General features: G+C 41.0%; 1 protein-coding gene across 1 annotated transcript in view; it reads right to left on the bottom strand.

Annotated features, from left to right (window-relative positions):
- The window catches only part of CHN2 (chimerin 2), a 150,623-nt gene that overhangs the window by 48,756 nt on the left and 78,239 nt on the right, over window positions 1–23,628 (bottom strand). The window contains exons 4-6 of the mRNA XM_026050796.1: window positions 20,689–20,720; window positions 18,007–18,120; window positions 15,572–15,857 (exon numbers count right to left, since the gene is read on the bottom strand). Coding sequence (XP_025906581.1) covers window positions 15,572–15,857; window positions 18,007–18,120; window positions 20,689–20,720 — 432 coding nt within the window. The remainder of the gene's footprint in view (window positions 1–15,571; window positions 15,858–18,006; window positions 18,121–20,688; window positions 20,721–23,628) is intronic.

Below are 23,628 nucleotides of genomic sequence, written 5' to 3'. Positions count from 1 at the left end.
CAACACTCTGGGGTGCATCCCATCAGGGCCCATGGATTTGTGGGTGTTGAGTTTCCTTAGGTGCTCTCTGACCCACTCTTCCTCTACCCRGGGCAAGCSTTCCTCTCTCTGGCTCTCTTCATGTGTCCCTAGGGCCTGGGATTCTAGAGGGCTGCCCCTGACAAACACAGAAGCAAAGGCAGCATTCAGCAGCTCTGCTTTGTCCATGTTTTTCGTGAYCAGGGTACCCACCCCATTCRCTAGTGGACCCACGTTCTCCCTGACCTTCCTTTTGTTGTTGATGTATTTGAAGAAGTTTTTCTTGTTACTCTTAACATCCTGTGCCAGATTTAATTCCAATTGTGCCTTRGCTTTCCTTGTTGCATCCCTGCATTCCCTGACAACGTTCCTGTATTTATCCCAAGGGGCCTGTCCTTTCTTCCACATTCTATATATTGCTTTCTTCTGCTGGAGTTTTGCCAGGAGCTCTCTGCTCATGCACGCAGGTCTCCTGCCCCCTCTGCCTGACTTCTTACGCACAGGGATGCACTGCTGCTGGGCACGGAGGAAATGCCGTTTGAAAACTAACCAGCTTTCCTGGGCCCCTCTTCCTTCTAGAGCCCTAGCCCATGGGATCTTTCCCAGCAGGTCTCTGAAGAGGCTAAAGTTGGCCCTCCTGAAGTCCAGCGTGGCAAGGCTACTTACTGCCCTGCCTCCTCCTCGTTGGATCTTGAACTCCACCAGCTCATGGTCTCACTGCAGCCAAGGTTACCCCCCACCTTCACATCTCCAACCAGGCCCTCTCTGTTTGTTAGTACGAGGTCCAGCAGCCCACCTGTCCTCGTCGGCTCCTCCACAACCTGCGTCAAAAAGTTGTCATCGACGCACTGCAGAAACCTCCAGGACCGTTTGTGCCTCGCTGTGCTGTCTCTCCAGCTGATGTCAGGGAAGTTAAAGTCCCCCATGAGAACCAGGGCCTGCAACCGTGAGGCAACTTCCAGCTGCCTGTAGAAGGCCTCATCAGCCKCCTCCTCCTGGTCAGGTGGCCTGTAGCAGACACCCACCACAGTGTCTCCCACGTTGGCCTGCCCTTTACCCTTACCCACAAGCTCTCCACCCCCTCATCATCCACTCCCAGGYTGAGCTCCATGCATTCCAGTTGCTCTCTCACAYACAGARCAACTCCACCACCTTGCCTTCCCAGCCTGTCCTTCCTAAAGAGCACATAGTCCTCCATGACAGCACTCCAGTCGTTCGAGCTATCCCACCACGTTTCTGTGATTCCTATGAGATCGTGGTGCTGGGACCACACACAGATCTCCAGTTCGTCTTGCTTAATCCCCATGCTTCGTGCATTGGTGTATAAGCATTTCAGGCAGGTAATCGAGGCTGAACTTTTCCCAGGAGGCATGAGAGAGGATCCTCTATGATCATGCCCTAGCCATACTTCCCCACCATCATAGGCCTGTTGCATATCCATTGGCTTAGGTTTTACAGGATTGATTCCCCAGTCCATATGACACTCCCCCTCCCCCTTCCTGCTTAGTTTAAAGCTCTCCTAATGAGATTGGCCAGCCTTTTGGCAAATACTCGCCTGCCCTTATTGGTGAGGTGGTTTCCACCATGCTCCACTAGCCCGTGGTCGTCAAACAGAGTCCTATGGTCATAGAAGCCAAAACCCTRTTGCCAACAAGAGCGGCRCAGCCAGTTGTTGATTTCACCTATCCGTTTTCTCCTACTTGAATCCATCCCCCTCACTGGAAGGATGGAGGAGAACACTACCTGGGCTTCCACCTCTTTTACAGATGCTGTGAAATTTTATTCAAAATTATGAAGCTGAGGTAGTGGGACCTACTGATCTCAGGGATGAACCAAGAGCCCAGACCACCTTTGTTCAGACCTGGGCTTTGCCTCTGACTCACGGTATGACCATGGTTGATTCACCTAAAGGTTTATTGTGTGCCAGTGCTGCTGTATGGAGATGCAAGGCATATGCTCACCTATTCACTGAGTGAAGCTTCATTCAAATGAGCAAATTTGAAGACGTAAGCACTGGAAAATAAMATTCATGCTACTTGCAGCATTATCATTTTTGCATTTATTTTAATACTAGCTACATAGATGTATCAAAAGYATCTCTATTTTTTGGATCCTATACATTCAACTGCCAAGACATCTTCTATAAAAATCTGTTAGGTCAATGTTTTGCCTTTGTTACTCTGCTACAGGAAAATCTTCAGGGACAAGGGCTCACGACTTAAAACAGTAAAAAATATTTTTTAATGCTTTTATTGCAACTTCTGCTGTTGTTTTTGTCTCTCGTCTTTCTTCTCCGCATTTGAGCACTGCATCAATCAGATCATCTGCACTGATATCAGTAAAGGGATGTTAATTWAAAAAATTGCTAGAGGTTTTACTTCTGGGTTTTTTTATTTTTTTTAATTTATCTCAGGTTCTGCCTGCAATATCTCACTGGCCCTGACCGACAATACCAAGTTAGGCCCAATCTTGTGTCTCTGTACATGGAAACACGCTCAGGTACAACCCTAATCTTCAGTGACTGTCCCACTACTGCTTAAACTCAGCTTCAGCCCTTCCTTAAAACAGACAAACCAAGAAATCTGCTCCATTAAAGAACTATTTTAARAGTGATTAGATCTACAAACCAGAGTACGCATTAGTATTACCACTCCATATAAAAGATCATGATAACGTATGTAAAAACATCCTCAATTAACATGAGTGCCTCAGAGGCATGTTATCCTGGGAAGAGACAGATGTGCGCGGGTGTCCTGATTCCCTGGCCTGGGCATCTTCGTGCATGCGCGCTTCCCAGGATTGCTCTCCGCAAATCCAAGCAAGAACGTTCCCATGTGCAAAGCCATTTGCACAAAGCATTGCACAAGCAAGAGTGACTGATGTAAGGACCTGGCAGCTGTAACTCTGGAAATACAAAAGCTAATTCAACCGGATGCAACCTTAATTACACTGCGGTGAAGGGCAGAGAGTGAAAAATGTCCAGTGGCTTTGGCAGAACATGGCAACAACTCTCAGTTTTTCAGTCCAGTGGACAAAAAAATAACCCCAAACCTTCACTGATCAACCGTTTTCCACAAAACTCCTGCAGCAGGGGGTCAGCACAGCAATCCTGATTCAAGTTCACCAGAATATGCATTACAATAAAATGAAACCTTGAGAGGGAAGGAAGCACCAAGGGGCTCTCTGGAGTCACAGAGCATCCCTGATGCTGTGTTTGACAATTGTTTGCATCGGGTTCGGCAGGAGCAAGCCAAGAAAAGGCACCACACTTAAAATAAAACAGACGGCAGCTCGTTATTGTGCTGTCTGCTGGCACCTCTGTGTGGGCTGAGGATCCTTTCCGCCAGGTTTCTCGCTTTTTAAATATATCACAGACACACACACAGCCGACTCCTGAGCTATAGACCTGTCAGGAGGCAGACTAATGTCAGCACTTCAGCCTCCTGCTTGTCACTTCTAATCCCAAATAACCTTTTGTCTTGTTGCTCCAGCTACTAAATTACAGATCAAGTGAAAAATGTAATTATATCCCAAAAGGCCACGGATAGCMTCTTAAAATACACTCAACTGTGAACAGAACAACAGCAATAGCAAAAAGATAAACTCGGTTACCTATGGTACATAGCTGATGCAAAGYGTTCAGTCCCATGTGGGTTATTACACAAGTGTTCCCTATTTTCTGATTCCTGTCTTGTGTGGGAGCTCCTGCCTCCCAGTATTAAAGCAATTTTCATATTTGAAGTCTCTTGAAAAACATATCTTCTCAGTAGCACTAAATATTCTGCAACAGCATTACTGAATTCTGTTTTATCTCTCATTTCTGAAGATGATACAGAACTGAGAATTCAGGACTGGTGTTTTTAAAAGGAGTAGGAGGGTGAGCATGGGGATACTGATACTCTGTTTTATTTTTTTCCCCACAAAGCTAGCTGCTGAATTTATACAGAAAGTTAAAAGTCCAAAGTCTGTAATAATATATTATTCTCTCAGTTGGCTCTGTATATGTTATGTTGAGTTGTAAGTGCTATCAACTACTGAAGTATCTTGTCCTGATTATTGGAATTTCAAATATTTAAGGAATTTTTCTGGGTTCTTACACACATCTATATAAATACCACTTTTTAAAATACTAATTATTCTTAGTAAAATCTAATACGACAAAACTAGGCGGTGTTGTCACAATGGAAACTTGCACACCTGCTAAACCACATAAAATCACAACAGGCTGCTGATGGCTGAAATGTTTATTCTTTTTATCTTATTAATGTCATTATTTATCTGCATTCAGAAAACTGAACTAATATTTTTAAAGGAAAATAGGCAATAAAGTGGAAAAACATTCACATTTCAGTCACTATCCTTTTATTTGCAATCCTCCATTTCAAACACTATCTGCGGAATACTCAAAACTGGCATCTTCTTTTGTTTGCATATAACAACATCCTTCTGAAGCAGCAAAGATACCAGGATTTATCACTCCGTACCAAGTCAGCCACCAGCTGATGGAGTACTCCATTTCCAAGTCGGATCTGGAATTCTGCTTCAATTAAAATAGATGTTCTGCTCATTCTGTGGAAAAGCTCTGGATTCTGTTGGTCTAAACAGACTGATAGATTCCCATTAGGAAGTTCTACCTAAGAGCTTCTACTACTCTAACTCTGGTGAGCAGGTAGATGTCTCTGCCTCAGGTGTCTCAGCTTGTGGCTTTGCAAGTTTGCTCTCATTTCAACTGTGGCAGCAAAGGAAGAGTGTTACATACATCCTAACTGCTGAAGTTCATTTGCAACATAGCCCACTTGGTGAGGACTAGAACAAGGGGAAGTAAAGTTTTGTGTTTTCTTGTGAAGTTCAYGGGCTGTAATTAGGCAAAACTGAGCTTACACATTGCTCACGTGTGGAGACGTAGGCCACTGTAATGTGGCCTAAGTTTTGCTTATTCCAAAACCACATGTGCAAAACTTCTCTATAAAAAGCATGCTGAAGTTACGCATATCCTGCATTGCATTCAGTGTCTCACAAAGAAGCAAGTTAGACTAAGCGATGTCTTGAATTTATTCATTCTGCACTCTGCCAGCCCACAAATGAACCACAACCAAGTTTTTATTCCTCTTTGATTTCTACAGTTTGAGGTCCAAAAGTAACCAAATGATATGGACAGTGTCCTTAAAGATACGCTCTTTTTTTCCAATCTCTCAGTTCTGCTGCCAGTRTATTCCATTTTCAGACATCCTGGAAGTGCCTTAAACCGTCTGTAAATTCACTTGGCTYGACATGTTCAGCAAGACATTACAGGCCAGATGGACTTAGGAAACTGCACTGATTGAATTAATCAAATCAAAGGGAGGGAAATCAAAGGAAGATTTTTTTCCCCTCTACTTCCTAAAATATATAAATAAATAAAACTAATTTATTTGAAACAGCTGGAGTTCCCCAGGTCTCTCCCTGTCTTCTTACACTTTAAAACACAGCCTTGTATTTTAAAATGCAGCTTTGTGAATGCAGCCCACTAATGACTAGTGCTCTAGTCACTGCATGAAGGGCAGCAGTCRCTCATTTGCTGTCAGAGCTCCACATTGCTCGACTCCATCTTTCATTCCTCAGGGCTGGGAAATATTAGACATAAAAAGAACTCCAGAATRGGGGCTTGAAAAGATGTTACTGAAAACAGAAATAGGAATAAAGTCATATCTGTCATATGTGCCTGACCAGATTCTCCTGGTACCACAGCACAGATGCTCTGGGCACACTTTTGATGTCCTAAGGCAAGTTGGAAGATGTTCAGCTTTTGCCCCACCACRTTGCTGGGCAGCAGATAATGCAATAACCAGAGCCTGCTTCTTGTGGGTGAGGAGAGGACAGACAGGGAGGAGGAATGGGACTTTTTTTCCCCTTGAAGAGGACAAGCCTTTTTGGGTACAGTCAGTGTCAGCCATCCGCATGCTACCGGAAAGGATTTCCCCTAGAAGCCTGTTCTCATAGTAAAGGCAATTATTTCCTGCGCTCCTCTCTATTGGCAACATGAACACACCTCAATTCAGATTTACATATTTATCTCCCTTTTTAAGCATCCTGCTTTGCTTGTAAGAGCCAGCACTGAATAACTATAAGTAGTTCTGTCAAACTTGAGCTCAATAGAAAAATTACAACAGAGCAGCCTGTCAGACTACAGGATTCAACACAGAAACCTGATTGGTGTTGACTGCAGGTCAACCTACCTCCTACAGCATCAACCCACATAAAATAGCCAGAACCTTGTGCAAAAAGCATTCTGTATGACTTGTGCACCAGAGAAGTGTATTTATATACCATACRGTCTGCAGCTACTCTAAAGTAGAAGTATCCTTACTTCTTCTAAAAATACCAGAAATAAGAATTAAGAATTTTTAGAACAGATATACTAAGTATGATGCTGTTTTGGCAGGGACTAAGTGCTCTGCTCTGCCYCAGTTGATGTCTGTGGCATTAAGTCTCTCAAGGATGAACTCTAGGAAAAGCCATTGCTGCAAGCTAGTTGCATTTATTCTCCCACAGAAAGAGAAGATGTAGCATATGGAAAAGTGCATCCCTGGCTGACTTAACTGGTGCCAGAGGCAGACAGAATAACAATGTATTTTCTGCCTCCAAGTATTTTTGTCCTAGCCACGCAATGCTATTACTTTAAAATACCAGCTCCAAAATAAAAAGCTTTATTTGTATTCACATAGGGAGAAGTGCTACTTTCCTTCATTTAACTTTTATACACATTAAATATTCCTACATTTGGGTTTTCAAGCAAGTAATATAAAAGTATTATTATATTACAATAAACAGTACTATGTATTTTTGTATTAACACCTCCCACTATTTATAGAAATCCTTGGCAAGACCATTACCACACACACCTTTTCCTTACCACACTACATTTAACAATCTAAGTATTAACAGAAAAGTAATTTTGAAGCTAAGCAATAACCTTAGGGTTCAAGTAAGTAGTTGCAACTTTGTGCTTACTGTGGTATGTCAAGACATTGTATTTTTAGGAACATGTAGAATTCCTGTTGGCAAAAATCATCAGGTGGTCTTGTTGCCATGAAACCTCTTTCAGGTTTTCCTCCAGTCACACCAGCACACACTGGTGTCAGATGTGAAGGAAACCGTATATCTATTCCCTGAAAACTCTTAAGTAAATATGCCACCTAGTGTTTAATTGGGGCAATTTCATTCATAAATCATCAAAATGATTCTTCCAAATCTATTCCCTGAGAAGGTGATGTGATGCATGTGACTAAGTGTCCACCAGAGTTACCTGGAGAAGCTTCCCCTTCCTCTCCACCAAAACAAAAACACCGTAAAGCATTTTTGCAAGAGGTGGTCCACAGATGATCTTATTCTGGGACTGCTTGGTTTCTAAGTGACGTGGACAATGAGCCAAGCTAAATTCCTACATGGTTTCACTTTGGAGGAGGTCCCAGCTGTGAGCAATTCAGAAGCCACTAACAGAACTTGTCCTGTAGCAGTGGGACTAGTGGGGCTTCACTCCCTGTCAGGATTCCCAAAAGCTGATATGAACTACAAATCAAATGGCACCCAGCCCAGCAAAAGGGTGGGAGGTGAAGGAAGAGGTGCTTTCCATGTCTCCCTGCCTCCAGATACTGGACACAGTCACTTTGAGTAGCAGAATCACTACTCCCAGCTTCCCAAAAGGGTACAATGAATTACTTTGACAATAGATATTGTTTACATGGAGGGARGAAATTAGGCAAAGCTACTTTTGAAGTGTAGCAGCTATTATTTTTCTCCATGCTCCACTGAGACACGGATCATTCTGAGACTATGAAAGTGGCCTCCTTCCTTATTTCTAGCTCCCACTCAATAGTGGCAAGACATTTCCATGCCTGGCTTAAATGCAAACAATCCTATCCCTCTTGACTGGAAAGAAAACCTGTGCAAGTATGTGGCTTGTCCTCACTCTCACACATGAAACATGCCATATTTTCTTCTTAAATCTTGTAATCAAGATTCTCKTGAAGTTTCCATCATGGATACTTAAATTTCTGCACTACAGTAACATGAGAGCACAAACCATCCCGAGTTTGTGGTAATGTCTCATTTACACTTTTTCCAGATGAACAAARATATTAAATGAAACTCCAGTCTCTGCAGTACTTCATTAGCTGCCTCTCCCTAGGTTTTCGAATTGCTGCCTATCTTTATATCTTGTTTGAATTTATTCTACCTATTTTCAGCCCATGTGACCAAATTCATGTACAAACCAATCTGAATTAATGTCAAGACTATGATTTCAGGAGACAGTGCTAAAAATGCAATTATTCTGCATCTGCTGCATTCTTTTCACTCTACACTTCTGTGAATCAAGTTTAACTGGCACTACTTATTCTTTATAAACCAATGCTGACTATTATGCAGTTCTACTATTCTTTAGAGCTGAGAATATTTTATTTAAAAGAACCCATTGTTATTCCTCATGCTTTTCACACCACAACATCCTCTTTTCCAAATATTAACCGTTAGATAAAGCACAGGTTCCTGACCTTTGCAGCCAAGCCTCATGTGAGAAAGCTTCAACTGTAGGTACTTCAYTGGGTTTGCTCCTCCTCTTTCTGCCCAAGACTGCCAAGCTGCTACTTTCTACTGTGTGGCACCCTCTCTGGTAGCCCTATGTCGAAGACCAAGCTAGTAAGACTAGCTAATTTGCTGTGGAAGTGACCAGGAAGATCATGCTGCCAGCTCCAGGATGAGTGTGGCAAGAGTCCAGGTCAAACAGGGTATTTGCTCAGTCTCTGTAGTGACTTTTCCCTAGGGTGCACAGGTCTCAGTGAAAATTAGCCTGGTAGATACACTTAATTCCTGACTGGTAAGATTCACAATTAGCAATTCAGCATTTCAAGGGGAATGTACTTTCTTCCAGACTATACAGGGAGAAACCAAATAACTACATCCCTTAGCCACATTGGTAAGATGTTTTCATCTAGCTGGGATGAATCTGAGCCTCTTTTCAGACAGAGAAAATGATGGAGAAATAGAACTAGGATGTACCTTCAGAGTTCATTATCCATGTGAGATAATCAAGTATGGATTTTTACTTACGAAATGGATTTTTGCTTCCAGTGACTAGACAAATTAAATGTTTAAGCTAAAGGCTTCATACCCATCCCTACTGAAGTTTGTTTATACTAATGCCATGAAACTATTTAAAGAGTCAAAAAATGCTCATATAAACCTAGTATTTTTAACATCTCAATCTAGGCATGGTTTCTACACAATAAAAATTTAGCTTTATGACAATTATGAATGTGTTCATAAATAGGGAAATAGCGAGGAGGAAAAGATCAATACATCTATTCAACAGAGCCTGACTGCAGATATAACACTGTACTTTAAGGAAAAGTCAAGTGGAATTTAGGATTACCATCTTTAGGATTACCATAAATACTTTTGTTGTATCTAAGTACTTCTACTACTGATCAGGCCGTCTCATTTGAGCAAATTTCAGCTTACAATTGTGGTATTTAAGGAATAATACATTTTCTACTTGGCTATGTTTCTGAAAGATACTGGATCAGAAGATACTTCTATTAAAACAAAATTTCATAGTCACTTTTGCTATATATGCTTAGCATTGTCCTGATCTGATCCAAAATACAGTGAAATCTTTGGAGTCTCCCCATTAATTTCAGTAGCATTTGGATCAGACTGTATCTGTCATCCTATATCAGCCGTGTAAATTATTGTTCCCTCAGCTTTCAAGCTCTCCTCAGGCATAATCAGATCAGTGATGCAGCCCTACACACGAGTCATGAATCCTGGGCTGACGGTAATAGCATATCATAAACCAGCAACCTAAAAGAGATGTTAACAGCTCAGGGAAGCAATGTAAACATATACTTCTTAATGGAATCTCTCTTTCTCTTGATTCCCTCTATTTCCATTACTGTTAAATGGAACCAAATTGTTTTCTCAKAAATCCTTGCCTAACCAGGAAAACATTGGAACTAAGTCTGGTTAGGAATGCCACAGCCAACTACAAAAAAAAATTTTTTTTTTTTGATCATCAGAGGGAAGAAATCAAAAAAGATGATTTCCAGGCTATTTCTCTGGTATATTTTTCTTTTTATTTCTTATGCATTTCTCACTTTATGAGACAAAAAAGAGGCTGAGAAGATACAGCTGGTATAGGCAAAAGAATACTGACATTAAGAAGCAAAACAAAATGATTATCCAGTTAAATATGCAGGAAGACAGTATTTGTCACTCAAAATGTAGAACTGCTTACCAAAATACACACACTAGATTTGCTGTATTCATATTCACTCCTCCTCACTGCAGTATAATACAAAACAGTGTCCTGTACTAAATCAATTTTAAATGCAGTTGTTCAAAGAAGACAGTGGGGTATGTACTTAAATACTCGCATCAGGACATGCTACMATATGTACACATATGTGAATTATCACGTACAGCCATGTGAGTGCCTGTGTTTAGAATACTGATGTTCTGGGGCAATAGGAATGGCTGATGAAATGAATTAGTTGCTCACAAAGTCATTCTGGTGTCCCTGTTCATTCTAACAGCAAAAATGCCACACACATTTTATCACTGCAAATACTGCTAAAAAGTGCAAAGGCTGCTTTCCTGTACAGGGCTTATGTGGTCACATTTGAGCTTCTTCCACACAAAACCAGTAGAAACACAGAAGCCCTTTGTGAATTTGGGTTATTTCCATACAGATCATAGACTGTCGCCCCCTACCAAAAGAAGGAGCTTCAGTCTGTTCTGGTCACATCCAGAGGCCAGGAGCTCAAGGAAATATAAACCACACTGGGTCACAAAACCAGCGTGGTCCTAACCCTGAGTCTGCATGAACAGRTATTTCTGTTCACTCTCCTCTTAAGCAGTGCGGCACGGAAAGGGAAGGCACAACATCTGCACAGAGATCCCTGCAGGGATGCTGAACACTAGCCAGGAACCTCTAACAGAATCACCAGGAGTCTATGACAGCTGCAGAAAGACTGGAAATTCTCTCCTGTTGGCTAACAGCAGCACCTTTAGAGAACTCAGGGAAGAGCCATGGGGAAATGACGGAGCCGCAGGATGAGGCTGAAAGGCCCTCACAAAGGGATGCAGTGTGAATAGCAATGTAGAAATATAAATACTTACAAAACCACTAAACTAAACCAGAGGATCTCTTAAAATTGGCTGTCTCCTGCACAGTGTAGTGCTCCTAATAAAATTTAATTCCATAACCAGATTACATCTCCAATTATGGGGCGTCAGAAAACAGCCCTTCCTGGAAGTCCAGCATTTTATGCTGTGGGAAACCCTGTGAGCAGCATGGCTAATGAGGCCCCTAATGCCCACTATTACTTCTAGCAAAGTTATTCTTCCTGTTCTGTCACCTTTTCCTTAATAGGAATGGCTTTCTTATCTGCCTATTATTTGTGGGGGATTTTCTGCTGAGGAAATCTGCAACCCGCCAACCTCCATAATATGCTTATCACTTCAGCTTTTCTCTTCCAGCTACAATATTAACTACGGCCTCTGTCATTTGCACATAAATGCACAGTAATGAGCTCCAGAAAAATGGATGGAGGGGTTACTGTGTCAAGCAGCAATATTCAGTGCCTGCTGCTGTCCTGCTGTTAAGTGAAGTCCCCCTGCACAGCYCTGTCTTGTTTCAGCTCAAAATGTTATACTTTTCCCCAAAGATAATCATCGTTAAGGGCCTCTTGCTGCTCCTGGCACGTACTTACACCCATCAGGCAGAACAAGGCTCTGAGAGCGGCTCCGAGCACCTCCTGGTTCCCACACATCCAGCACTGCCGCAGCAAGGTCCTACTCACCGAGAAGTCGATGGGAGTTTTGCCCAGATCTGAGTAAGTGGAGACCTGGCACCAACAAAACTTTCCTGATTTCTGACTGTGTTTACCAACAGCCTGTCCTCTGTCAGACAGGGTACGATCACTGTTTCCATGAACGCGTGAAGCTGAACTGCTGCCAAACATTTCATTTAAGCGCATCCCCCCTCTCCCGTCATCTCCAGTGCTGATATAAGCACTGCAGTAGCTGCAAGGCAACTTAATGAAGGAATTGCTCCTGTGTGGGACCAGAGCACTGTATCTGGCCTGTGATGGCTGTGGCAGCCCCAAACACGTGCGCAGCGCGTGGTGGAGGCACTTGCAGGAGCAGGAACGGGGGCTGCTTCTTCCCACAGCACCAACAGCCTCGAGCTGCTACCTCTGCCTGGCTCACATTCACCTCCATTACTTTGATTTCTAGAATGTATTTCCCTGAATTTCACTTGCCAGTGTGGAATTAGAGAGGAAGAATTTATTCTCTTTGCCTGAGCTACGGAGATCACTGACGCAGTGATGGCAGCAGCCACGTGACATGATATGTGATAGTKATAAACCCTCCAGAACTAGGTATTTTACTGAGTGAGTGCTGCAAATTTTTCTTTCCTCCATGTGAGGATTAATTGCTCACAACAAGTTACACTAGCCTCCTCCCACACTCACAGTGTCTGGGACTTATCTGCCCTACATCTTCCAGTCTATGATTATTTGCCCCCAGTCCAGCATTCCTGAAACAGAGCAAACACAAAACACATAATTGCAATTTGCTCAAGACTAAGTCACAAACCTAGACTGTATATAATGTTCCCTGCTCTTTRTGCAAGATCCCAAATCCTTTTGTAAGTTGGATTACATTAAAATGACAACTGCCAATATTTCTGCTAAGGAAATATTTGCAGAATGGTGTTCTCCCAAAATACTTCATTCCTAAAAGTCAGTGAGTCCCCTTTTACATTGAAGATCTTCTAAACTATCCAGACAAAAATTTGAAATCTGTGTCTGTAAACCTAGCACCTCTTTAGACAGAAATACTTTTGGAAGAAATACAGATTACAAAGAAATAAGAATCACAAAGAAAAAAAAAAAAAAACAAAAAGGCCTATTATAAAAAAAATGATGGGTAGAAAGGCAGAAAACAACAGCTTAATGTGGCCCATGTATCACATCCCCCTTTTGAAATGAGTATGACTCCACTAATTACAACCTCCAAGAAACTATAATTATGGGAATAGACAGGTACCCCAGGCAGTACCAAGACATTTTATTCAAATGTGTAGTTCTCCTGCCAGCCAGTGCCTTGGTGGCAACCTTCCATCGACCTACCCAAAGGGGGAAAGCATCTCTGAAATGACTGAGACATTTAATAATTCCTGCTGTCAACATGGGACATGACAGAAYGTGCGGATTCCCCGGATGGTGTAACAAATCTGTGATGGGGATGAGTGCCTTCAGCTGTAGCTTCACACCCTGCAATTGGTTTCAATATGAAACAGAATTTCCCTTCTGAAAAGACTAAGCTATAATTCGAATAGTGACGTTTAACCTGAGACTGCAAAATTCTCCTTTTGAGAAAAATGAAAGTTTCTGTCCTGTGTGTAAGGCTTTCTTCCTGCCCAACATTTCTGAAACAGTGAAAACACCCAGGTAAACCAGTTTAATTATCAAAAAATTACATTTTACTTATTCTCTGTAAATGGCCAAACAAAACCCACTCCTTTCAGTTATTTATTTTGTCACTCATGCATCAAGAAACTTCTGCAGAAATATTTCATACTGAGTACCCATCCATTTATTTCTAATGGTCTTAGCAGCTGCTGAGAGGAAAGCTTTAGATCTGTGGGCAAAGCAAGTCTGTTGTCTAAAATTCTCTATAACACATGACAAACACAAGCAAAACGTCTCATACCGTTACATCTACACATCTACCACTCATCTACCATCTTCCCATTTTTATTTCTTTTTATGGGGCTGCATTAAAGCGAATCTTAAATTCCTTTTACCCTCCTYTGTCTCTATCCACTATTACAGACAAATACTTGGTATTTTATTGATTTCTTTCATAGCCCAATCCATACAGAGGTTACTATGAAGAAGAAAAGGGAATGCCGATCCTCATGTCTCTGCTGTGCAAATCCCCAGGGAGATTTTCCAGGAACACAGGAAACACAGTCAGCCAGATAGGCACTGCACAGACTTCTGTCTTCTTTCAGCTACTCATAATTCAGCTGAAGTACTGAATTCAGCTTTTTCTAACATTTTGGAGTGACGGAAATGATGGAAAACTGCTTTTAGTAGGGAAGCCCATTGGGAGTCTTAATCACCTACGTGGAGGCTTCAGGTGATGCAGCAGGTCTTTAGCCTGGGAACAGCTCACCTTGCCGCTTAGCCCCGCTCCTCATGTAGCTGCGATTGCTCCTGCTTCTTCTGGCAAGGAAAATATGTCAGAAACAGCTGCTGCTGCTCCTTCTGCTGCTTCCCCTCAGTGGGAGGAATGGCAGGGACAGTTGCCAGCACTGTAATGGCTCAGTTGAAGCTGGCTATTTTTACATGGCAGTGCAGCAACGCATCCCCAGTCTTGTAGCCTGATACTGATGGCGTGTGTGAAATTCTCCATGAGCAAAAATGCTCCTCATTGAGGATAAAGGCTTAAGGCGGTAGCTTTTGCATCGTGCATCATCTTTCAGCTGCAATGCAAAAAAAGACCTAGTCCAATCTCTAAATCTTTCCGCTGCTATTGACAGTGGTGACATTAGATCCGAATGTGACATTTTCCAGTCATGGGGAGAGGCCAGGAGCACCTTTCAGTAGCAGTTTGTGCATYTACAGGTTTAAAAGTAATTTTACAGTACGTACTCAAAACTGTCTAACCTGAGAAATGATGGCTAAGCCCTGGCACAAAAGAAATCACAACTGGCTATGAAAAATAACCTATTAAAACTACCCATGGCATTGTATTTTAAAACCATATTGCAGAGGTACCCTCACAAACACTAATAAGTCAATGCAGCATGAACACCTGCCTCAGAAATTTTTGTTTGACAGTTCTTACTGTGAAAATATCCACATGTTATTACTCACAAGACCATTTTTCATATTTCTAATTTTACATTTCAGTTGCTTACTAACTGCAAGGGATTCTCAATTTATCATTAGATCCTGGACCATACAATGCTTTGGGATATGGAATACAAGAGAAAGAGACCAAGAGCCCACTTTAAATCAGAAGAGCAAGAAGAAAAAGAAGAAAACATGAACACCCCAATTTCAGACCCCTCCACCAGAGACTTGGCAGGAAAGAGGARCTTTGCACTGCAAATGGAAAGATAACAAACTTGAGCTGTGGTGAATGGTCAGTGGGAACCACTTTCGTTATCAGAGATCACTGCTGAGTATGCTTGAGCATACATGGATAAAGAAACATGCTTTGTGACCACTGCAAGGTGCAGTACCTATGCTAACCAGTATATATATATTTATACAGTGGAAACATTTGCATAGTACTGATTAGGAAGCTTTACTCATAAGCTCCAGTTAAATATTAGCTTGGAGCAAAAATCACATTAACGTGATATAAACACTTGGCTTAGTAACACTTAATAAGGTGTAGAAAATAGAAAAAATGTTTCAGACAAAATATATTTTCCCCTAGATTTGACAGAAAGACTAGTGTGGAATCTCAAAATTTTAAACTGAACGCCTACCTTTTCCACGGGGGTGTTTTCTTCACTTGTTACACTTGCTTTTCTTGATTCATTTTTTGTTCTGCTCAGCCTCCGGGACACTTTTTCTCTAAGCAGAGTGGCATATCCAATGTGCTCGTAGATGGGGTTTGTTGTCATTTTCGATATATACTCAGAAGCCTTTGTTTCTATGTACAATGTTATCAAGCCATCTGTTACCAGATCATGGATCGACTCAAATCTTTTCTCCCCAACAAAGTGCTTTCCATCATAGAACAACCTGTAGTTCAGGGTCTGATTACCAAATCTGCATATACCAGGAAAAAAAAAAAAAAAGAGAGAAGGAAAGGAAGAAGAGACAGAGGGAAGAGTGAGAGATAGAACTGATACTGGCAAAATACTCAGGAGGCAATTCTGCTGACTATATGCCACGTTATATATATGGGTTACATATGGAATATACACATGGCTGCAACTGGATCTCTGCGGATGCAGCTCAAATTCAAACCCAAACCTCACTGCAGCAAATGGACTGGGCTACAGCAAAATTGAGCCAGTTGTCTTTATAAAAACACATACACCAGAAGGACATGATTTGCTCTAAATCCTGTAGGGAATACCATAGCACATGAAAAGATACGCTTTCATTTTCAAGACTTTGTATTGGGATGTAAAATTCTGTCCAGGGCTGCTTCATCCTGCCACATTTCTAAGGTGCTGAAACTAGAAGCTCAACCCCCATGGGCATTTTTACAGGCAACAGAAAGACATGGGCATCTCCAGCAAGTAATTTAAATCCTAAGAGTCTGAATCATCCTCTGGAAGGAAGCCAGAGAGAGATTAAGATCCTAATTTGGGGTGGCCGGGTGGGGAATTAAATAAATTAAATGCCTAAAGTTTGCTGGGATAACTCTGGCCCTACATGGTTATTAATGGCAAGTATCATCTATATTTTTAAAAAACTGCATTAAAAAGAAGAGGGCTGTAGTAGTATCTTCTGTTTATAATACGTAGGTGAAATATTATTCTTGATTAAATGACTCAAAGAGAAGTCACTGGGTTAAGTGATCCAGCATAATACATTAAATGTGTATGTTTCTGCATACTATGTTGCACATTCAAAACCAAACTGTTAACTGACATCTCTCCCTGCACATTATTTYATATAAATTCTCAACTTACATTTAAATTCACTTTTTCAGTCTACAAATAATTATCCAGATGAATTTAGAAATCACACTGTTGCGTCAAAACAACAGGCAGTTTGCCATAATCTCTATCCTTTGGTAGTTCTTTCTATTCTTTATTTTGAAATAGCTGGCCAAAATCCTACAAAAAATATGCTTGTTCTTTTTCAGCTGACAAAAGTTGCTTTTAATTTACAACACTTTTTAATTGGCATGAATCACTAGCTTTTCCAGCTCTACCATCTGCACAGCAACCAGAATGCGGAGGCTGATTTCAGCACAGKATCACAGCTCCTTGGGAGAACTCCTTGAAGAATTTTTTTTTACAGCCTTACCAGCAGGAGGGTAAAAATGAAGACTTTTATTTTGTGTCTATGTCCCTCAGAAGGAATAATGGTATAAACGTTGTAAAATATTGTCACTGAGTTTATTTTGTCAAAACCCAGTAGTGTCCGGGCTTCTTCCCACTAGCCCACAGCAGCTTTCAGGATGCCACAGGGGCAGCTTTAAATGGCACAGTTAAGCCATGAGGGAATGTATTTTCAAGAGAAGCCACCTGTGAGGAGCACTGGTGCTGTGGTTCAGTCTCTGAATTTTGAATTAAGCTGCACAGCAGCATTTTACTTCTCTGCACAGCTTTATGTCATTGATCCACACTGTATTTCTACAGCATGGACGCATTCCAGCAAGGGGAAGAAAAATGAGGTCTGCTATGTCCACCCTGGACAGAGCCACTGCATTTCTTGGTTTCCCAGAGTGGGATTCTTCAAGTATCTCCTACTGTCACTGATGTTGATATAAAATTCCTYGCTGAGCCTAGAGAAAAATCTCGCTGTGCCCAGGAAGAACTGGTTAGAAGGACAGTAGGACCCTATCACCATTTTTGCTGTTCTCTTATTCTTAGCATCATCTACATTTCTCTTGGGTTCTGTGAATTCACTTCAGTGTGTTTCTTGTCTTCCAAGGGAAAGCTCCATGTTTAACTCACTGCAACAGACTTGTCTGGATTAAAACTAAACCGAGAACAACTTGGCAAGCAGACACAGCCTGCTCCTGAAAAGGCACTTTCCTAGCCAAGTGCCCAGGGGCTCGCTGAAGGACCGCAGTGCTTGTCAAACTGCAGACGAGAGGCTCTAAAATCACGCTGACACCGTGAAGTGTATTAATAAACAGCATATACAGACTTAGTACTGAGAAAGGACCGATATCASCTCCTCCACTAAACACCCTTACATTTGAACTGCAAGCATCTAGTAGAACAGAATTTACCTGAGGGCCAGAGTGTAGCAGCCRGGTTGCCGCTGGCTTTCCCGAAGAATGTAAGCGCCTTCCACGCCGGCAAGTATTTCATCTGCTTGCTCCCGAGAAATGATCCCGTGAAACCTAAAAGGGAAGATATTTCAATGATTTACACAATAAGGCAACCAGAAATACCTCTACTGCACAAACTATTTGAARGCTTCTGATGTAAGACTGCAGGTTAGGCACAAGTACAACAGGATACAGCACCAAGTGCTGCACCCAGGTGATTATCTGCAGATCATTTCTGATCCCAATGTGCGGACAGGAAAGAGAAAAGGGAATAGCAGAGAATAATCTGCTGCAGCCTGGAGAAAACTGTGCCAATGCCCTGCAGTAACCACTGAGCACAACGGCCATCTGAGCCATTAGGGAGCTGTCAAGAGCTTCCGAGCATGTACAAGTGGCAGAACGATCTTCTAGTCTGGGCAAGACCAGCAGAGAGGCATAGGAGGAAAATTACATGGCAGTCTCAAATACTGCTTCAGTCAGTGTAAGCTGGCCCAGCTACTGAAGAGGAATTCCCATTGCATCTGCCCCCACCAGCATCCACTGCCCTTCTCTGTCCATGTGCATGCACACAAGCACCTATGGGGAGCTATGGTGAGCCACACCAGACATGGGCTGAAGTTTTCTATATTAACATCGCTTCTTTAAATTTGTAGCAGAAACTGACACGAAAATACAAAAGAAAAATCAAAGTTGTATTCTATATATAGTAAAGTTGAAGAAGCTACATAATAACCTTGAKAACAATAGAGTTTTCTTTATTTAAGTCAAGTTTCTCTTTCATTGTTGAAAAAAAAAGCAGTATTTTCTGTGTTTCTTTTGGCATTGTTACTTTAAGAAAGCAAGAGGCTCTGGGATACACTATTACCTTTACAATAATCAATATGTGAGATTTCTGTAAGTACCAATGTAGTCTTCGTAGCATTTTGAATCTTAACTCCTACACAGACTTCTGGTTGATAAGCCTCCAAGGGTCTCCTCAGAGCTTTTGAAAGTTTCTATTTTTACTGCTGTCTGAAAGAAAAAGGCACTAAAAGCTACTGGCTGTAAGCATTTTCTGATTTCTGACAATACATGGGAAGTGGCACAYTGCTAACACTGCCTCTGGCTTGGTTGTGAAAGAGAAGGAAAACATGTTGGATGTAAATGCAATTGTGCAGTTCTCCTGTCTYTCTGCAACTAATGCAGTTAGAAATACGTGTTTTAGGTGATCTTCACACAACTTAACATCTCCACTTAAAGAAGCTTCCCAGATGTCCCAAGTATCCTGTCCGGGTCATTCATTATGGATCAGTGTAATCCCAGCTGAGATCACTGGGAAAGTTTGTTTTCTAAYATCTAATCTAAAGCTTGCCTTATTTCACAATGAGCTTCCAGTGTGAATAATAGCTGATGCTTATTATTTTTAACTAGACTTATGAATTGCTATGAATTTATTGCTAAAGACATGTTTAAGTTCTGTCATCTATGCRATGTTGTTTTTAATTTGGATGTGTCAGAAAATGACTGCATCCAACSAATGCAGGAAGAAAGTATTAACCAATTGCCATCATTTTGAACAAAGTCACTGTGGGAAGATGACTACTGGGCAAGCCAAGCTTTTTCATGAATGTTCTAGCTACATTTACCTAAGGCCACAGAAACACTTGTCCATGATGAGGTTCAGATCCACTGAACTTGAAATCCTGACCCTGACAGCAGCAGATGACAAAGCTTTACCAAAAGAGTGCATGAAACAGTCAAAAGTTTTTTCTTGTCACTTCACTTTCACTCCTAATTTTCTTTCCCAGCTCTACTGAGCCAACTGCTTTTTAGGGACTGTCCCCACTGGATGTGAACTAAGGTGATCTTACCGTGGCAGGTTCATCCAGGTGACCACTTATGGTCCCTGCCATTCTGCTACGCTGTATGATGTCAGTAACCAGCCAGGTTACCGCAAAAAGGAMTGGGATGATGGTTTCTGAAGTCCTGGGATAGTTATCTCAGTGCTGTCCTCAGGTCTGCTGTATCCTCCTAGCTAAATCCGAATTCCCCATTGGCAAAGATAATATTTAAAAATGAAACTACAGTAATTAGGGGCAAGCTACAGAGCCTCTTGAGGTTTCTGATAGTAGAAAAGCATCACTGAACACAGCTCATGTATCTGGCCCTGCTGTGTAAATGAAGAGCCCAGCTAGAGACAGGAAAACATTCCCAGGAATTGTGCTCTAACTGTCTGTTACTTTCCTTGCAACAAAAAATGCATCACTTCTCTGGGCGTTTCAGACCCTGCAACCTCCACAGAGGGTAAAGCACCTAGRTATGTGGTAATGGACATGCATATATTCAGAGATAGCACTCAGTATCGTGGTAGAGGCGATATAAGAACATACACAAAAACACAGTGACACAGGGAAGCCTCTTCTCTCTTCCCTAAMCCACTGTAGCCTCATAGGCAGGTTAAAATGACAACCAAAGCTAAACSAAGAAATACTCAAGACAGTACTAGACAGTCAGTATGTCTACCTCCCTGGTGAAGAGCAATATAAATCAAGGCTTCTGTCAGAAAACTCCATTGTACCTTTTTTTTTTTTTTTTCCAAAAAAACTACCACAATAATTTTCAGAGACAATGAGCAAATATTTAAAAGAGAAACATACGTACTCTCTTCCATAATACTTTGGTCTGTTCTCCACCTGCATTTTGAAAGAAAGGAAAACKAATATTAGAAATAAACTCTATTTAAAACAAGCAACATACAAATAAGTTAAGCTTGACTATTCATGAGGATGGCTGCACCCATCTTTGTTACCAAATTCTGCAGATTCAAAAGTGWGACTGGAACGTGACTAGACAGAAGAAGAGAAAAATGAAAATGGAACTGGTAGATTTATTGGTGGTCTTCCCAGAAGTACAGCACTTACCAGTGGCCAAAAAAAGTAGAATTAGAAGTTATCTTATCAAACCTGATCAAATAGATAAAGAATTTTTTTTTGCATTTTTTCCCAATCTAACATTTATAGACTATTTCTGTCATATATCCTCTAGCTTCTTAAAGCATTTTCCGCCTATATATGGCACAAGAAGTTAAGATATAAAATTAAATATTCTTGAGTACATTAAGAGAAATGAGATTTCTGGATCTAAATCTAGATCTAAATTCCTGGAAGTTCCAAGAATTTGTGAGCCTGATCCTAAGTACATGACGTTGTTGGAAATACTCCCAATTATTTTAAAGAGCTCTGAAACAAGTTCTAGGAAGGTGATGTTCTCATGCATAAGCTTGGGGCAGTCTGACACTTTGGTTCATTTCTCAGGCTTTGGTTAACTCTCTAAATGCAAACTCGTCATCCCTGCAGCCCTTTATTTCACGCAAAGCCTTTGCCTTCATCTYATCCATGCAGCTCTCGGCAGCTAAAGAAATAGGAAGCCGGCAGGGGGCACTTCTTTACAAGATTTCATGAGGGGATTTGGTTACTATGATTTTACCATTCACAGAAAAGTATTTGACTACTAGATATTAATTTTCAGGTTTTATGACCTATTCATACATATGCACTCATTTAAGAGTCTTTATAAAGAGATATTTCTCCCTGTGGTCTCTCTTTGGCTATGACTTTTATAAAGAAAATATAATAGCTCCTTCTTCATGGGCCTTAAAGCTGCATCTTCAACCAGCCAAGAGAGAATTTAATATAACATATATCTAAATTGCTTAACTGATGAAAAAATATCTATGAGCATGCCTGAGTGAAGCTGCCCATGAAAAAGGAATTACTGCTTAATACATAGTGACATACACATAGAGAAACTGTGATTTCAAGACYGTTTAATCCTTCAGGATAAAACCACAGAATTTTCACCATCTCACTTGACTTGTAACAAGGACCCCGATGCTTGTTTTGCTTAAATCTCATTTGCTTAAATCTCATGTATAAAAACTATAAAATGACAGTGGGTTTTTTTGTTTGTTGCTTTTTTWATTTTTTTTACTTCTGAATAGCAAATACCTAAATGCCATTATTTTTTGATTCAGTTCACACTAACTGAAGCAACTGACTCTCTATCCCGCAGTCACTACAGCTAAAATACAGTGCAAAATGAACTGAAGTCTCTACCAGATAATGAGAATCTTCAATGAAGTCCTATGGGAGTTCAAGCACATCCCTACTGCACTTCCAGCACAGCACTAGTAGCAGCATCCCCTTGAAACTCCTGCCTGGGCATGAGATGGATGCAAACATTTTGGAGCTCGAAGGGGCAAGGGATAAAAGGAAAAAAGCAACTGCAGAAATGAAGAGAGAGCCAAATCACAGCAACTGCCAAGTGCAGGTGCTGGGTTCCTGTGCACATATACTGCAACTCAGAAAGGACACCAAATGAATTCAATTTTTATTTTTAAATCCCACAGCTACTTTATCATCTGATGTGAATTTAAGAGTTATAAGGGCTACTGAGGATTCATGTGAAAATAGTCAACCTCATACAGAAATTAGGAAGGATTTTAGAGAACTCTCTGATTAATGGAATCTCTGAAAGAATGTTGTTCATATTGAATTAAATTGAATTGAATTCATATTCATCATCTTTACTAGCATTCCATGACTTTATTATTTTGCAACTGTATTATATCTCTTAGCTGGGAATTAATTTAAAATATGGGTATCTGAGTTAGGTTACATAAGACCACCAAACACAACCTTTTTGGAAACAATGGCCACTCCATACATTGAAATTGGTGACAGGGAACAAGTAGGAAAACTTCTTTTCCCACAGAGAAGAAAACAAAGCCTTTATACTACAAAAGGTGAAACATGACCTCGAAACATGACCTCACCTTTATACTACCAAAGGTGAAACATGACAAATATATTAAAAAAAAAGTTAAAAAAAAAAAGGATACAATCCATCTGGGAATACCTCCTGGGGCCAACAAAAGTACAGTTATAGTCCCTCTCACAACATCTTTTTATGCAAAAATCTGAATTTGCCTGTAAATTTCTTGTCATTAAATAGGAACTCACTGTAATGCCATGAATGCCGTGTTTTGCACTTTTCCTGTTGTTTGTGAGTTAAAAGATTTGCTCTTTTGAGAGGCCACACAAAGCCCATCAGATCCTATCTTCTTTCCTCTCCATAAAACAGAAACCTGTGTGCCAACATCTTTTAGCAYCCATGTGCCTAAATGGACATAATGAGAGCACTTGGTTTTAAACTGGAAAGATACTGTAGTATTTCCTGAAGTAAAGCTCCAAGGCCACTATCTACAACCAGGAAAAACAAACAAACAAACAAAATCCACCAAATAATCACAAGCTCTCATGTACTAACCTCAAAAAAGTCTCTGCTCTACTTACTGCAGCCTTCAATCCGAAATAATCATTAAGCTCTGAACCAACTTCACTGCTAAGAACACAAGGAAACAAAGTTACAGCACGCTGGAAGATCAAAATAACACCAGGGCCTCTAGATCAAAAMCGAAACGTTTGCACTGAACTTGGAAATAACCCAAAACTCTGCACAATTGATGGAGCAGAAGCTCAAAGCTTTCAAAGATGCTGGTAGTTCTATTTTGCACTGACTGAAGCCTCTGTACAACTTCAA

The sequence above is a fragment of the Nothoprocta perdicaria genome, unplaced genomic scaffold, assembly GCF_003342845.1.
Source record: "Nothoprocta perdicaria isolate Ctin4 unplaced genomic scaffold, notPer1 scaffold_70, whole genome shotgun sequence".
NCBI lineage: Eukaryota > Metazoa > Chordata > Aves > Tinamiformes > Tinamidae > Nothoprocta > Nothoprocta perdicaria.
Note: the sequence above shows the minus strand (reverse complement) of the source record. Positions and strands in the feature narration are given on the sequence as shown.